This window comes from Nomascus leucogenys, chromosome 18, assembly GCF_006542625.1.
Source record: "Nomascus leucogenys isolate Asia chromosome 18, Asia_NLE_v1, whole genome shotgun sequence".
Lineage (NCBI taxonomy): Eukaryota > Metazoa > Chordata > Mammalia > Primates > Hylobatidae > Nomascus > Nomascus leucogenys.
The window spans coordinates 63,834,228-63,852,698 of NC_044398.1; the positions used below are offsets into that span (position 1 = coordinate 63,834,228).

The following is an 18,471-nucleotide window of genomic DNA, read 5'->3' on the forward strand; positions in this document are numbered from 1 at the left end:
ACCTCATTTACTTATTTTTTCCTTAAAATTTTAACTGGTCACTTGTATATAATCCAGATTATCAGCCATACATAGAGTATTTGAAACCTTATGCTTAACATGGGAACTGGGCTGTGCTATCATCTATACACTAGAAACTGGATAATGCCACAAACCCCCACATAACCTCCCAAAAGCTTACACAGGGATTGATGCTAGTAATTGTCACTGCGTGCATATAGAACAGTTTTCATTTTATGAAAAAGGCTGAAGGAAATTTATTCACACAGTTCTTTGCTGACAATCACAAGTGCTTGAGAATAAAGGTGGATTTTTTTTTTTTTTTAACACTGAAAGTATCTTGAGAGGCTTGATTCTTGTCTCCAGTGCTATCTCACTTTCTGCAGTTCCTGTCTCAGCCATGATGGCAGAGGCTGTCCCAGTCTGTGCAGCAGTTTGGATAGTTCCACGTTATGATCTCGGTAGTAATTAGAGAGGAAAGTTCTGGACTGGAAAGAAAAAAAAAAAGGAGAACTTGAAAGAAGCTCTTTGTTTCATCAAACAGGATTTCGTAATCTATATTTCTTAAGGAATGTATCTACTACAATATACGTGTCTACAACGTATTATATTTCTTGTATTTTTCCTCAAATATCAGTTATTTTTACCTTTTGAAAATATTTGGCGAAGGTGTAGCTACAAAATAGAAATAGGACCAAGTATATCCTATATGGCTTATCTGTCATTACGGCATGTATTTATTGTGGGATATATGAAGCCTACACAGAAAGAAAAAACGCTGACAGGAGTATAATACTGGAGATCAATGAGATAGGGACCGCATGAAGAATGAAATTTATAGAAGTAAGCTGGATAAACGTGCATACTTTTTTTTTGAAAATTGGCCCGTAAGATAAAAATTGAATGTGAGCATAATCATAAAAACTAAAATTCACTATTACAAATAATAACTTACAATATTATGCACAATTTTTATACATTTACTCAGAGCTGAAATATATTTTTTTAGTCACTATGAGCTTTCGGCTTCCAAAATATTATAAGGTCTCTGAAGCCTGATCCTTTTTACAATTTTTATATTTCTAATCATGTTGCAGAGATGGGCCGTTATTAGAGGAATGCTAAAAAAATATAAAACATATGAATGGTTTTAGTTTTATATTTATCTTTCATCTACACAGATTTCTGGAAAACAAGACATTTCTAACTGGACTTTCTTTCTGGGTGCCACTTATATTATAACCCAATTGGCAGAGTTCCATCTCTTTGATAAAATTGGAGATGAACACTTTTCCTGTTGTTGGCATAGGTAACAATGGTTCCTTCATTGTTTTCCATTTGGTCCAAAATCCACCATCTCTCTTAAGCCCTCCTCAATATTTTAACACAAATGGTCTTTTTCCACATAAAACTCCCTTAGCAACTTTTGTGTATACTGTGGAAATGGATTTAAGACAACTACATTTCATCTTGGACCATTCACCAGATATTTCATTATGTTTCTTCCCTTAAACCAGATTGTAAACACTTCACATTTCGGATAAGATGTTTATAGTAGTAATGGGAACATTACATTTATTTCTTGGTAGATTAAAGTGATTTCTGAAACTCTTTTGAAATTATTGAGTTCAAAAATGTAGCTTAAGGACCTTCTGGTACATCTATTTCCATAGTAACCCATGAATCACCTGCATCATTTGCCCACTTTGCCATAAGAGAAATATGTATGATACCTGGCTGAGCCAATTACTGGCTGGTTTTCCAAGCCTGTTCTACCAGATAAGGCACTTCTTCTCATATCCTCACTTCTATTGAAATATTTTCCTGCCATTTTGTGGTTTTGTTTGTCATTGTTTTATGTTTTTATGTCCCTAATACTAATCAGTGGCTATAACTAATTTATCTTGTAATAAATCTGAGTTCACAACTGTTTTATCTTTGTATTCTTTCCATTGCTTAGCCCAGTTCCACCTGTAATGTAGGCCTTGAATATCTGTATTGAATATATATATAATAATGATACTTGAATATTTTATCCAAAATCACTTGTTTAGTAAACTATTTATGTGCTTTACGCATTTGGAAATAAGTCATTTTTTAGTAAATATTTATTTTTGAATTGCATTCAAACAGGAAAGAATTTCTAGGAATGTATATTAATTCTTAATATCTATCTACAGATACCTATCTGTCTATTATCTACATGTCAATTATCTCCATCATCTTCTAAGTATATAAAATTATTAATTGCAAAGGAAGAGCAGAAAAAGGAAGCAAATTTCTTGTTACTAGTTTTGAAATAGCTGTTTGCAAATATTTTGCTAGAGTAATTCAAAGATTAAGAAAATTATTACCTCTGGATCCATAGGTGGATATTTTCGGCCTTTGCTTTTTCCAAGGCATTTTGTCTTCCCTCCTTCCAGTAACTGACACCAAAAACCCTTTTGGGGATCAAATCTACAATACATAAAACATAAAATGATTACAAATTGTATGCAGAATTTTCAGTGAGACAGCCTCACCAATTGAATAAAGGAAATGTATTTTTGTATGCCCATTGATTTAATTTAATTCATTTTTACAGGTATTTTTTTAGCTGATTTGAGAGAGGCTGAGATGAAAGAAGCTATATGTTATTATATATTTTAAGTAGCTATACTCTAATGAATAAATAAATAGATCTTTAGTTTACTTTTACATTAAAATTTTTAACTTAAGTTCCTTAGCTTACCTATTAATCCATAAAAGTTCAAAGACCAATAATTAAAATTACAGCCCATATATAAAGGAACTTTGGGATGTGAACTTACTTATGGATGTGATTTCAAAGATATGTTTACAGATTTATTTGAAATCATTCACTGGTATACATTAAGGGGGTTGAATGTAATGTAGGTATACTTCTGTGAATATAAACATGAATTAAAGCTTTCAATTCAGAAAATATTGCATTTTTTACAGTTCAAAATGCTTACACTTTTCAAAAAACAAATTAGAAGTGTAAAAATAAAGTGGAAGATTAGACAACCTCTTATTTCTCTTGTTGAAGGAAGATAATCTATTAGATAATTCAGGTACCTACATTCTTAAGAAAACTCTAATGTTGTTTTGCTCCCATAGCTGCACTGAATTACAAAAGAACATATGTGTGGCCTAGTTCGTTTTTAAAAGTCAAATATGTAAGAATTTTTGTTTAGGACTAACAGGAGAGGAAAAACGGAAGAATGAACAAAATAAGAAGGGAAATTTTAAGTTCATTACTACGGGACTTGCTGCATGCATAAAACATCGAAACGGTTTGCATTTTTGTTGCTCAGCAGATGTTTTAGAAGGATGAAGTATAATTGACTGGGATGTAAAGTTAATTAGTTGCAGAATATTTTGTTGCCCTGGGCCCATTCCTATAATACCGGTGCACCTGCAATTTGCTTCTGCACATATGTGAATTCATTTAGGGGGGAGAGGGAAGTTTTCTTCACAGTTCTCTGACCAACCTATTATTAGAGACCTGAACCTAGCAGTCCAAGTTGTCCTAGTACATGTTGTAAATTAAAATTAAATACATCACTAGTTAAATGGAAAAAAGAAAGGCAGAATCATTCCAACCTGGACTTTTCAATCTGCTCTTTGCCTATCACAGTCCTTTCTCCTGTTTTCATTAATTTCCCAAGAGGAAAAACAATTCAGCGTGCTGTATAAAATGAGATGAGGGAGTTGGCATAACAGTGCCCCTAAACATTGTTTTCTGCCTCAGGATGAGAATATTTAACTGCATTAAGGTAAAATACAGCCCTGGCAGCAAAGCCAACATATTTATACACATGCTGAGAGCATCTCCTTTGCTCTCAGGTAGTGCTGAGGTCTCAGGATGGGCTGTGGTCTCTCGTTTTTCACAGCAGCTGTTGTGAGGCACAGCTTAATACAATCAGAGAAAGTAGAGCCATCCAGAATACTAAAAGTCATTTTTTTTTAGATAGGGTTGTCATAACCTTGAATCTACACGATTTTGCTGTCCTGGTTTCATTTATTGCATATGCCTTAAGTCTAACAAAGGACATTTATCCTCTCTAAGTTATATCAATTCATTGCTTTATGGTTTTACTTTAGTAGGCATGAAATTGTGAAATTAAGATGCAAAGCCTGCCTCAATATACCTGTTAGGCAACTTTTAGTACATGAGTTGGTTGTGGTTTGAGTTTTTTTTTTATTCTACTGAACATCACTATACTTATTAATTTTTGTGATGTGTGAGACATATTAAAAACCATAGATTTTGTACTTGTTTGTAATCTCCTTCAAAAGCGTAATTTTACAGGTTTATTGAACCGTGAGCAACTATTTGTCATAAACAGGATAGAAACATTACATCAACTACTGCTGAGAGGCAGGGAAAGAAAGCCAACATCAGTAACTATTAATACAAACATATTATAGGAAGCTGCGTTTACTTAATTAACAGGAATATGCCTTGTGTTGTTGTTATTTCCATGTGTAGGTAAAAACTTCATTAAGGTTGTTTTAGCGGATAAGGAACAACCCAATCTTATTACTGCTTTTCCTGTTCCTCTGTTAGCCTAATTGTCTAATTGCTGATTCTAATCTGCTGTGAACTGGGAAATTATATAATTGTGCTTGTTAGAATTTTATCTAAAATTTCACAGGTTTTGTATCAGACCTTGTGGGAGAGGATTTTATGAGTAAAGTACAATCCCTTTTAAGGTATATTTTGGCGGCTTGTTTTTGTTTGTCATTTTGCTTCTTTTACATTTATCCCCATTTTTAATTATAAAAATATATGGTTTTATTTTCCCAAGATGACAGCAATCATATCTCCCAACCCACATTCTTTCCCACTGGTGATGTTGCCCCACCCCATCAAGAGGTGCAGTCTTGTTTTTTTCCTCTTGGATTTGGACTGGCTTTAGTGACTATTGTAACAAGTAGAATGTAGCCTAAGTTATACTGTGTGACTGGCAGGTGTAGGTCAGAGAAGGACTTGGCTGTCTTGGACCACACGCTCTCTTGACTTATTGCTCCCTCTTGGAACACAGCCACCACAGGGTGAGAAAGTCAAGTCATCCAGGAGGCCTCATGGAGGGTCTTCAACCCACTGATCTCAGCCTTTGAGCCACACCAGTCCAGGATTCAGAGATGTGAGTGAAGGAGACTCCAGATGATTTCAGGTCCCAGTCATCTGAGTCAAAGCCAGATATTCAAGTCTTCCAGGCTGTGGCTGTAAACATCATGAGCAAAGACAAGCCATCCTTCTGTATCCTGTCTAATTCCTGACCAACAGATTGCATGAGCATAAGAAAATAATGGTCATTATAAGCCACTAGGCTTTGGGATAGTTTGTCATGCAACAATAAATAGCTGGAACAGTATACATGATTATATTTGGTTATAAATAATTTAGTAAATACAGAATAAAACATGAATATACTCATTTCCCAATTCTGCCCTAAATATTGCGTTTCATTTCTAACCTGTAAATTACTTGAAAGAGGAGACAATATCTTTTTCACCTTTGTAACCTAAATTTCTAGGACACTTTCTGCCCAGGTAGGCATGTAAAAAATTTACTTAATCAAACTGATAACAGGGAAAACTCACAAAAAGAAGAATTTGCAATAATATAAAATATACTTTATAAAATAAAGTATTTCTCATATTTAAAAGAGAAACACTACATGATTGATGAGGATATTCCTTTGATTGCTTGTAGGTAGCATAGGGTGTATAAATTCTAGCTAGTATTAATGATGTTATATACACACCTACCAGTGATAATTTATGACAGCAAATAATGGAAATGAAATCAAGCATAACAATAGACTCACGTTAGTGCTTCGGAGTAATTATAATGAGGTGTAACTCCCAGAAACTTCTGGACTTCATCCATCACAGTAGCTGGGTCAGATCTCAGCTGCTGTCCATCAATAATTAGCAACTGTAAAGTCAGAAATAGTCACTTTGTGAAGAAAAAAAATTAAATTGAATAGACTGCGATGCCTTCCATTACCTGGTGTGACATTCATAAATTAGATCAGTGTGAATACGAAGAAAATATGCCCTACTTAGAATACACTTGAATGTTTATTATTCTTGCATCCTTCCACATAAACAATAAAGTTTGCCATAGGAATCATTTCTTGTGAATTATCAAGTTATAGCCCTTAACTTGCTTTTTGTAAATGAGAAGTAAACACAGACACTTTCCTGATTTAGTACTTCAGTAGAAACATAATTTTCCCTTTGTTGTGTGATCAGATAATTATCCAGCCTACCAAATTCCTATTACCTAACCCTGGAGCTTAGGGCTCAGAAATAGTGGTCATCCAAATGAAAATCACTCATCTAATCTTAAAAAAGCAAGACGGAGGAGGGAAATGTTTGTCTGCGCCTTACTGATCATTGGATCACTGCCCTAGAATATCATAATCGTCAAAGGAATACTGAAAAAGGCCGGGCGCAGTGGCTCACACCTGTAATCCCAGCACTTTGGGAGGCCAAGGTGGGTGGATCACCTGAGGTCAGGAGTTCGAGACCAGCCTGACCCACAAGGTGAAACCCCGCCTCTACTAAAAATACAAAAATTATCCAGGCATGGTGGCAGGCACCTGTAGTCCCAGCTACATGGGAGGCTGAGACAGGAGAATTGCTTGAACCCAGGAGGCTGAGGTTGCAGTGAGCCAAGATCACGCCACTGCACTCCAGCCTGGGTGATGGAGGGAGGCTCCATCTCAAAAAAAAAAAAAAAAAAAAAAAAAAAAAGAATACTGGAAAAAGGTCAATGGTAAGGCCCAGCTACTAGGGCTTTGAATTGCCCTGAGCTGGAAGACAGAATATTAAAGTTATGCTTTTTTTGTTATGTCTCTGCCAGGTTTTGATATCAGGATGATGCTGGCCTTATAAAATGAGTTAGGGAGGAGTCCCTCTTTGTACCTCTGGTAGAATTTGGCTGTGAAGCAGTCTGATCCTGTTTTTTTGGTGGTAGGCTATTAATTACTGCCTCAAATTTAGAACTTGTTACTGGTCTATTCAGGGATTTGACGTCTTCTTGGTTTAGTCTTGGGAAGGTGTATGTGTCCAGGAATTTATCCATTTCTTCTGGATTTTCTAGTTTATTTGCATAGAGGCGTTTATCGTATTCTCTGATGACAGTTTGTATTTCTGTGGGATCAATGGTAATATCCCCTTTATCATTTTTATTGTGTCTATTTTATTCTTCTCTCTTTTCGTCTTCATTAGTCTAGCTAGCTAGTGGTCCATATATTTTCTTAATCTTTTCAAAAAACCAGCTCTTGGATTCATGGATTTTTTGAAGGGTTTTTCGTGTCTATCTCCTTCAGTTCTGCTCTAATTTTCTAATTTTAGTTACTTCTTGCCTTCTGCTAGCTTTTGAATTTGTTTGCTCTTGCTTCTCTAGTTCTTTTAATTATGATGTTAGAGTGTTGATTTTAGATCTTTCCAGCTTTCTGTTGTCATTTAGTGGTATAAATTTCCCTCTTAAGACTGCTTTACCTGTGTCCCAGTGATTCTGGTACATTGTGTCTTTATTCTCATTTGTTTCAAAGAACTTCTTTATTTCTGCCTTAATTTTGTTATTTACCCAGTGGTCATCCAGGAGCAGGTTGTTCAGTTTCCATGTAGTTGTGCGGTTTTGAGTGAGTTTCTTAATCCTGAGTCCTAATTTGATTGCACTGTGGTCTGAGAGACTGTTTGTTATGATTTCCTTTCTTTTGCATTTGCTGAGGAGTGTTTTACTTCCAATTATGTGGTCAATTTTAGAATACATGCTGTGTGGTGTGGAGAAGAATGTATATTCTGTTGATTTGGAGTGGAGAGTTCTGTAGATGTCTATTAGTTCCGTTTAGTTCAGAGCTGAGTTCAGTTCCTGGATATCCTTGTTAATTTTCTGTCTCATTGTTCTAATATTGACAGTGGGGTGTTAAAGTCTCCCACCATTATTGTGTGGGAGTCTAAGTCTCTTTGTAGGTGTCTAAGAACTTGTTATATGAATCTTGGTGCACCTGTATTTGGTGCATATATATTTAAGATAGTTAGCTCTTCTTGTTGCGTTGATCCCTTTACCATTGTGTAATGCTCTTCTTTGTCTTTTTGGATCTTTGTTGGTTTAAAGTCTGTTTTATCAGAGACTAGGATTGCAACCTCTGCATTATTATTTATTTATTTATTTTTGCTTTCCACTTGCTTTGTAATATTCCTCCATTCCTTTATTTTGAGCCTATGTGCGTCTTTGCACGTGAGATGGGTCTCCTGAACACAGCACACCAATGGGCCTTGAATATTTATCTGATTTGCCAATCTGTGTCTTTGAATTGGGGCATTTAACCCGTTTACATTTAAGGTTAATATTGTTATGTGTGAATTTGATTCTGTTGTCATGATGCTAGCTGGTTATTTTGTACATTAGTTAATACAGTTTCTTCATAGTGTCATTAGTCTTTATATTTTGATGTGTTTTTGCAGGGCTGGTGCAGGTTTTTCCTTTCCATATTTAGTGCTGCCGTCAGGAGCTCTTGTAAGGCAGGCCTGGTGGTGACAAAATACCTCAGCATTTGCTTCTCTGTAAATAATTTTATTTCTTTTTCGCTTATGAAGCTTAGTGTGGCTAAATATGAAATTCTTTTTTCTGTTTGAAAATTCTTTTCTTTAAGGATGTTGAGTATTGGCCTCCACTCTCTTCTGGCTTGTAGGGTTTCTGCAGAGATCTGCTGTTAGTCTGATGGACTTCCCTTTGTAGGTAACCTGACCTTTCTCTCTGGCTGCCCTTAACATTTTTTTCTTCATTTCAACCTTGGAGAATCTGACGATTATGTGTCTTAGGGTTGGTCTTCTCATGGAGTATCTTAGTGGTGATCTCTGTATATCCTGAATTTGAATGTTGGCCTGTCTTGCTAGGTAGGGGAAGTTCTCCTGGATAATATCCTGAATTGTTTTCCAACTTGGTTCCATTCTCCCTGTCACATTCAAGTATACCAATCAATTGTAGCTTTGGTCTTTTCACATAGTCTCATATTTCTTGGAGGCTTCATTCATTCATTTTTATTCTTTGTTCTCTAATCTTGTCTTCACACCTTATTTCAGTAAGTTGATCTTCAATCTCTGATAGCTTTTATTCCACTTGATTGATTTGGCTATTGATACTTGTGTATGTTTCACAAAGTTCTCATGCTGTGTTTTTCAGCTCCATCAGGCCGTTTAGGTTCCTTTCTAAACTGGTTATTCTAATTAGCAGTTCCTGTAACATTTACCAAGTTCTTAGCTTCCTTGCATTGGGTTACAACATGTTCCTTTAGCTCAGAGGAGTTTGTTATTATCCACCTTCTGAAGCCTACTTCTGTTAATTCGTCAGTCTCATTCTGTGTCCAGTTTTGTGCCCTTGCTGGAGAGGAGTTGCGATCATTTGGAAGAGAAGAGGCATTCTGGTTTTTGACATTTTCATCATTTTTGCGCTGGTTTTTCCTCATTTTCATGGATTTATCTACCTTTGATCTTTGAGGCAGATAACCTTTGGATGGGGTTTTTGTGTGGGAGTACTTTATGTTGATGTTGATGTTTCATATGGAACCAAAAAAAGAGCCCGTATAGCCAAGACAATCCTAAGCAAAAAGAACAAAGCTGGAGGTGTCATGCTACCTGACTTCAAACTATAGTACAAGGCACAGTAACCAAACAAGCATGGTACTGGTACCAAAACAGATATACAGACCAATGAAACAGCACAGAGGCCTCAGAAATAACACCACACATCTACAAACATCTGATCTTTGACAAACCTGACAAAAACAAGCAATGAGGAAAGGATTCCCTATTTAATAAATGGTGTTGGGAAAACTGGCTAGCCACATGTAGAAAGCTGAAACTGGACCCCTTCCTTACACTTTATACAAAAATTCATTCAAGATGGATTAAAGATTTAAGCATAAGACCTAAAACCATGAAAATCCTAGAAGAAAACCTAGGCAATACCATTCAGGACATAGGCATGGGCAAAAACTTCATGACTAAAACACACAAAGCAATGGCAACAAAAGCCAAAATTAACAAATGGGATCTAATTAAACTAAAGGGCTTCTGCACAGCAAAAGAAACTATCATCAGAGTGAACAGACAACCTACAGAATGGGAGAAAATTTTTGCAATCCATCTGACAAACGGCTAATATCCAGAATCTACAAGGGACTTAAACAAATTTACAAGAAAAAAGCAACCTCATCAAGAAGTGGGCAAAGGATATGAACAGACATTTCTCAAAAGAAGACATTTATGTGATCAACAAACATATGGGAAATAGCTTATCATCACTATTAATTAGAGAAATGCAAATCAAAACCACAATGAGATACCATCTCATGCCAGTTAGAATGGTGATCATTAAAAAGTCAGGAAACAACAGACACTGGAGAGAATGTGGAGAAATAGGAATGCTTTTACATTGTTGGTGGGAGTGTAAATTAGTTCAACCATTGTGGAAGACAGTAAGGATCTTCTTAAAGGATCTAGAGCCAGAGCTACCATTTGACTCAGCAATCCCATTACTGGGTATATACCCAAAAGATTATAAATCATTCTAATATAAAGTCACATGTACACGTATGTTCGTTGCAGCACTATTCACAATAGCAAAGACTTGGAACCAGCCCAATGCCCATCAATTACTGGATAAAGAAAATGTGGCACACATACACCATGGAATACTATGCAGCTATAAAAAGGGATGGGTTCATGTCCTTTGCAAGGACATGGATGAAGCTGGAAACCATCATTGTTAGCAAACTAACACAGAAACAGAAAACCAAATTCCGCATGTTCTCACTCATAAGTGGGAGTTGAACAATGAGAACATACAGGCACAGGGAGGGGAACATCACACACTGTGGCCTGTCAGAGCTGTGGGGCAAGGCAAGGGATAGCATTAGGAGAAATACCTAATGTAGGTGACGGACTGATGGGTGCAGCGAACCACCATGGCACATGTATACTTATGTAACAAACATGCATGTTCTGCATATGTAGCCCAGAACTTAGTTTTTTTTTTTTTTTTTTTTTTTTTTTACAGAATACAAAAAAAATATATGGATGCCTTTTTTCAAATCCTTATTTCTTGGTCTATCTCATGTTCCTGTAGCCACTATAACACTCCCCATTTGGCAGCCTAGTGCATGACCTTCTTTCCTTATAAGGGCCATACAGAACAAACAACATGCAGGTATCTGCATGTGGTGTTTCATAAAGTTGTTGTCTAACTGGCTAGTTGTATTGGTAGTTGAGAGTTGTTGCCTGTAAATCACATAATGTCTCCTGTGTGAGAACTTATCACTTTGAGACTAGCTACTGTTCAAAAGAAGATTGCAAGAATGTGTTTTAGAGATATTTATCATGTTAATAGTATTAATAAAATTAAAAATGTAAAATGCACATTTCTTCCTTACTTATCATTGTCTCTGATTATAAATCACTGTCTGTGGCAATGTTCATTCACATGTTCTGCTTGTCAGTGCAATACAATCATGATAAACAGAAGAAAGTAATTTCAGGACATTATAATAAAATATAAAATTTCAGGACATTATAATAAAATAAACAGAAGTAATTTCAGGACATTACCTGAGAAGTAGCAAAGTAAGTTAGCCATCTTTCTATGTGGACTGCATACCATCCAGGTACTAGGCATCTTCTCTGCAAAGTTCTTAAGTCAGATGGAGCCCAATGTCCTGTTGAAATAACTTCATAGAAATTGAACCTCAGAGCAGCTGGATCTTCATGTGATCGTTGGTGCTTTAACAAGAAAGTCAATTGTAAAGTTAGATTTTTTTAATGCCTGTGTAGATATGCATATGTGTATGGGTGAGCACATGCATGTGTGTGTTTGGTGTGTATGCATAAATGTGTGTGTCCTTTATGTCACAAAATAATAACAAATTAAATACTTAATCTTAGAATGGAAATAAACGAATGAAATGAAATAGAATGACAACTGCATACATTGGAACACCCATTGGCACACTGCTTATTTTAAAGTAAATTACAGTCCAAGCCTTCACTATATATCAAGTGGTATGCACATAAACTTGTTATATTTATGTCTAAAGTGGTTAGGTGCAAGGCAGAGATAGGATGTGAGGATTTTCTTCATGGATGTTATTAAGAATGATAAGATATCAGAGACCAGACAAATCAAGCCTGATGAAAAATTTAGATTTTGCAAGAATAATCTTTTTAAGAGTAGTCTTACATGTTTCTTGGGCCACTGTTTCATTACCGCCACTCCTTCAGATTTTAACATTTTCCCAATATCCCTGTGTATCAGGTGCTATGGGTACAGAGAAAGCTGCTGTCTATTTCTCATGCTTGTTTAGATGTCATATTCATATTGACGTCACCCAAGTCCTTTCTGTTTGAAAGGGTTTCTACCTAAACCTGCTAATTCACGAATACTGCTTCACTTCTACTTTTCAGTATCAAATCCTGAGTCACACCAAACTATCATTGGTCAAACAGGAAAGAGCCCAGCTCAGTGAGAGATAAATTTAACAGTCAATACAATTTAACAAGCATTATTTAAGCTTCTTTCCAGAACACAGATCTGAGATAGATCCTGGAGATAAAAAGATATAAGACATAACCACACCTTCAAAGAAATCAGATCTAGTGTGGGAGACAACAGATTGGAATAAAGTTGTATATTTGACATATTTGATTAGAGGTAGAAGTTAACTTGCTGTGACAACCAGATCAGTAAGGGATTAATTCTGACTGCAGCATGAAAGGACTTTTCAACGGTTGAAGCTTTTGAGCTAAAATGTAAGAAGAAAGATTGTGATAATCAGAAAAACAAAACCACCAAACACATATGAAAACTAAGAGGACTTCATTATCTAAGGTAAGTCTGAGAAAGATAGATGAGGTATGTGGGAATAAGTGTCATGAAACTTCTAAAAGTGAATTTGAAGAAATTCTAGTGTAGGGTAGGTGGAAGTATACTGGTCCCTGCTATGACTGTGTAATGGCTGGCCTTACGTGTGAGTGATGGATCTTATGTGTGAGTTAGAAATAAAAATAACTAGAAAAGTAAAGATGATTAGGAATTGATGAATGGTTAAAGAATAATTAGTAAGTGGCATACACTTTTGAAGTTCTCTCATTGTTGTATATTTATTGATATTTTTACATGTGTACACTTTATGCTGAGTATATAGATTATATAACTCATTTCATTAACAAAATGTGTAGAAATTATATAATTTCAATAAAGAATAAGAAACACACTACATACATATTTAATATAGTAATTCTAAAATGTCTACCTTAAGCAGTGACAATATGAAACTGTGTTTAATCTGTTCTATATTGACTTATACCAGTTTAGCACCAACTTTTCTTTATATTCCTGCAACTAAGTAGATTAGCATAAAAATATGACCATAAAGTCACAAAGGGACATATTTTATGAAAAAACAGCACTATAGCTCCTCTGTGAGGTCCATTATAAAAATGTGGGGTAGAAATTACAGTGGCAGGTGACATTTGTAGGAGTTTCTGAATTATACCTGCTGAGCTTTGGATTTATGGTATTTACTGAATAGACAGGACTAGCTAAGTAATAGGCTACATTATTTTGAAATGTGGAGCAGTGTGGGGCCCTGCTCACTGCAATACAGCAATAAAAAGTATTATCAGAAAAAATAATTCCTTTCAAACCTGTATGTATGTTCAAAGAATTTATTTGAAAAAGCAAGCACAGAGAGGCACACACATCATAAAGATTCTCTTTTATTGAACTGGTTTAATTATGTGAAAAAAAAGATTCACTTAAATCTGCTCTAAGTAGTGACCATGCTTTCTGCTAGGGAGATGTTTAACATTTTCCTCAATTGCTTAAATTCAAAACTTTAAGGCTTCACGCTTTAATGCTTTTGGTATACTGAAAAAATAAGTTTATCTTGCTTTGCAATGAGTGTTCACAAAGTGAGAAAGACATAATTCTTGTACCTTGTGGGAAATACTGACTCGTGGATTAGATAAATTCTGATGGTAGTTTCTAAATTTTGCTTCCAATCTAAGTATTTCTTTTGGATCCCAACTACTTGCCTTCCAGTTTGCAATGTCACATTTTTCTATACATCAGTATTTGTTTTCAGTAATACATTTTTTTATTAAATAAATCTTAAAAAATCAAGAAAAAGCAGGAAAAAAATGAAATTACTTGTTATCCTACTCCACCTTTCAAAAATTCCCTTTTAGTCTTCTTTACTTTGGTATTAATTTGTATATGCACTAAATTTGTACATATACAAAATGCACTCATATCGTTGGGATTTTGGTATATATACACTGTTACCATCATAACTTCAAGATTACCAACTTGTATTAGGCCATCATTGCTGTAGACGAATTTACATTTTTGTTTTCACCTTTATCCCACCACTGTATAATGATTTCACATCCTCTTTTTTCTCCTCTTCTCAAACTGCTATGTCCTCAAAGTATTACCCTCTTTTCATCAGATTAATTCATTCCAGGCTTCTCAAAGGAAGGAGAGACCATCACAGTCACTTCAATTTTTCCATCTCAGGCCTTTGGATTTACCAGTGTCTACATTCATCCCCTCTTCTATCCCTTAAGTTTCAACCCAGGGATTCTTAAACATAGGCCTGTTGATAGAATACAGTGTGTCTACGAACTTGGATCAGCAAAAGAAAAAAAAGAAAAACGACAAAAATACTCTTTGTGGCAGGGCATGGTGGCTCATGCCTGTAATCCCAGCACTTTGGGAGGTCAAGGCGGACGGATCACGAGGTCAGATTGGTGAAAACACGATGAAAACCCGTCTCTACTAAAAAAACAAAACAAAAACAAAAACAAAACACAAAAAATTAGCCGGGCGTGGTGGCACGCACCTGTAGTCTCAGCTACTCGGGAGGCTGAGGCAGGAGAATGGCATGAACCTGGGAGGCGGAGGTTGCAGTTAGCCGAGATCACGCCATTGCACTCCAGCCTGGGCGACAGAGTGAGACTCCACACACACAAAAAAAGCAACAACAACAAAAATCTTTGTTTTCAGTAATTACTGAATGGAATGAATGTAGACAACAGCCACAGTATTTATTGTACTGTGATTGTGATTTTACCACCAATAAAAATCAGTTATTTTATATCCCATTACTGGTGTCTTAGATATATCAAAATGTTGCTTATGGTCACTACTATTTCAAAGTTATTATAGTACTAGACTCATCATTAGAACTTATCATATGATGATTTAATTAAAAAGTTTGTTACTAATTGAAAAAGTATTTCACATTAACATAGCAGTTTCTTTTGTATATATATTTAGTTTTATGCTTTTAAAATATATTTCTGAAACACTCATAGGAACCATCAGACAGCTAGAAGAATCTCAACCTAAGAAAAGTTAAGAACTCGGAATAGAGGCAGGGTTGCCCCTGGTCCCACCATCTAAGCCATTTCCTATAGCCATTCTTTCCTGTGTCTTCACAGAGTTGGTTACCTATTTTCTCTTCTGGGCCTTTAACCTCTCTTTTTCTTTGGAAATGACTTATTAAATCACCACTACTACAGATCATGTTTTCTCAATTAACTTCTACTTCTACGTAATAAACCAATGTCCTGTTTTACCCCTTCAAAATCATGCTTTTGGAGTCTTTCGCAGGTGCTGCCTCTATTTCTTCACCCCCAATTACTTCTTTCTTCACCAAAATCCATCTGGTTTTGCTCTTTTTACTCTCTTGCTAAGGGCTCCACTTCCCTCCACATCTTTCGCTTTGCCTAACCGTTTGAATTTTTAGCAGCTTTTTGGAATTGTCACCCCTCCATCTGGCAGCTCTCCCTTCCCTTCCATTCAGTGCCACTGCACTCCTGAATTTTTTTTCTTCCATTTTGGCTATATTTTCTTGTCTTTCTTGGTGCCTCATCCTGCTCTGCACTTTTCATCTCTAAACTCTTAGGTGATTTCACCATTTACATGCCCATGGCTTCATACCTCTGATTCACAAATATCTGCCTCTAGCTCAGACTTCTCTGAGAGTGTCAGCTGACTTTACTGTTCTTTTGATAATGAAGGGTTTCATTCATCATGATCATAATCTACAATTTTTTAGTCCCCACCTCCCTCCCCACCCCACCCCCTCCTGTATACTGCAGCGATTCTTTTTTCACGGGAATGTGTGGCCATCATCTAGGTGCCCAGATTGGAAATTTGTTTCATCCTTAACACTATGTTCTCACCAAATTCTGTTGATTTTAATGTCTAAATATCTCTGAATACTTATTCTTCATTCAGCTTCTACTCGCCATTTTTGTCTACACCACTTCCATATCTCAGTAGGTCTATTGCAATAGCCTCAAGTGTGATTTCTCCAAAGAGTCATTTGTCCTATTCCAGTTTCTTCAAATAGCAGATAATTTGATATATTGTAAAAGACAATCTGGTAGTCACACACTGACTACCGTTTTTCAAAGGCTTTCAGTTGCTCAACAAATGGCAGCAGCCACATGGTTCTAGCCCTAGTGTGCCTCTCAGCTGCAACTCCTATAGGTCACTACCTAGAATTTTCCCACTAGCCACATGGAATTTCTTCGAGCTTTTTAAATGTGCAATTATTCTTTATATCCAATGTGTTTAACATATACTGTATCCTCTACTCCACCTTCCTTCTATTCTCACTCAGGGAATATCTACCTGCCTTTCAGTTTTAGGTCTTATTTTCTTACACAATGCTTTCAGAGCACCTTGACATACTTCCTCACAGTACATTCACAATGTTTAATTACATATCATTATAATTATTTAATATCTAAACATTAGACAAACAACTGTTAATTACTATTTTATTAATTAAAACCGCAGTTAAATGTTGCTGCAGAATATTCCATTTTAGTATGACACAAATCTATGTCAATGAACACTTTCCTTTTGTTATTATTTTTGTAGATAGTGCTGCAATGCTCCTAAACATTTTGAAGCTTCTAAATGCTTCTAAACTCCTTTTGAAGTTTCTCTTATGATCAATTACAGAAGGGGAATCACATCACTGAAAGATCTTTACATCCTTTTTTGTAATTATTGCCAAATGAGTTTTCAGAAAATATCCTAAGTGTACCTTCTGTTGGAACACTTGAGAACCTTTGTAATCACTTTCTTGCCAGCAGAGAAAAACATCACAATTGTTGTCAAGATACTAAAAAAAGAGTGGGCTGGGCTTGGTGGCTCATGCTTGTAGTCCCAAAATTTTGGGAGGCTGAGGTTGATGGATTGCTCGAGCCCGGGAGTTCAAGACCAGCCTGGGCAACATGGTGAAACCCCATCTCTACAAAAAATACAAAACAAATAGGTGGGTGTGGTGGTGTGTGCCTGTAGTCTCAGCTACTTGGGAGGCTGAGGCAGGAGGATCACTTCAGCCCAGGAGGGAGAGGCTGCAGTGAGTTATGATCACGCCACTGCATGCCAGCTTGGGTAATAGAGTGAGACCTGGTCTCCAATTGGGTTGATTATTTTCACATAAATTGTTGGACAGTTGTTTTTTTGTGTGTGATTGTTTAGCTGTGCCTTCTGTTCATTTTGCTCATTTTTCTACTGTGATATTTTATTTATTTATTAACTTGGGGAAACTTTTATAAAATAAAGCACTATGCCATTTATCATGTATTGTTACTCTAGATACTGACTTTTAAATTTGTTAATTTTTTATAAATCAACATTCTACATGTTTACATAGCTTAGGAAATCTATTAATTCTTTGGTGATGTGTGATTTTTTAAATAATTATTTTTATGCCTGAAAGTCCTTGCCCAACTTGGTGTGAGTTAAATATTCAGCTCCTATTTCTCATATTTTTTGGCGGGGTGGGGGAGGGGGTGGGGCTTTAGATATTGTTATATTTGACTTTTCGTATGTTTAGGTTCTATTCTGGTTATTTTTCATTGCCTCCATTTAAGCTATAACAAAATGCTTTTAGCCGATTTTTTTACTGACCATACCTGGTACCAAGAGTATGCCCTGTCTGAAGGGTCAATGAGGATGGTGATGATCTTCGCTTTGGGGACAAGAGATGCAGCTCGTTTTGGAGCTTCTTCCGAATGGAAGTAATTAGCACTCTTTTCAAACAGAAAGTCACTTGTAGTATTGGACGGTGTAGGGAAAAAGTCCATATACCTGAAGGCAGAGAAAGACAATTAATTAATCTGAAAGTGATTTTTCTTGCCATATTCTGAATGTGAAATAATTGGAACATTTTAATATTCATTTATAGCTATTTCTGATTATTATGCTGTTATAGTTTAAATAATAGATATTCTATACACATTGAATATGAAGACAACCCAAAATATTCCTCTTCTAATGACTCATTCTGGGCATGGGAAGGAGTGAGGTGAAATAGGTAGGCCAATAAGGGTCAAAGGAAAAGTACTATACATTTGGGC

At 35.9% G+C, this 18,471-nt stretch overlaps 1 protein-coding gene across 1 annotated transcript in view; it reads right to left on the reverse strand.

Moving 5' to 3' along the window:
• Positions 1-327: 327 nt before the first annotated feature.
• LOC100607259 (N-deacetylase and N-sulfotransferase 4) overlaps positions 328-18,471 on the reverse strand; it is a 274,548-nt gene continuing 256,404 nt past the window's right edge. The window contains exons 10-14 of the mRNA XM_030798085.1: positions 18,028-18,202; positions 11,635-11,805; positions 5,841-5,950; positions 2,355-2,457; positions 328-488 (exon numbers count right to left, since the gene is read on the reverse strand). Of these exons, the coding sequence (XP_030653945.1) occupies positions 369-488; positions 2,355-2,457; positions 5,841-5,950; positions 11,635-11,805; positions 18,028-18,202 (679 nt within the window). The 3' untranslated portion in view covers positions 328-368. The remainder of the gene's footprint in view (positions 489-2,354; positions 2,458-5,840; positions 5,951-11,634; positions 11,806-18,027; positions 18,203-18,471) is intronic.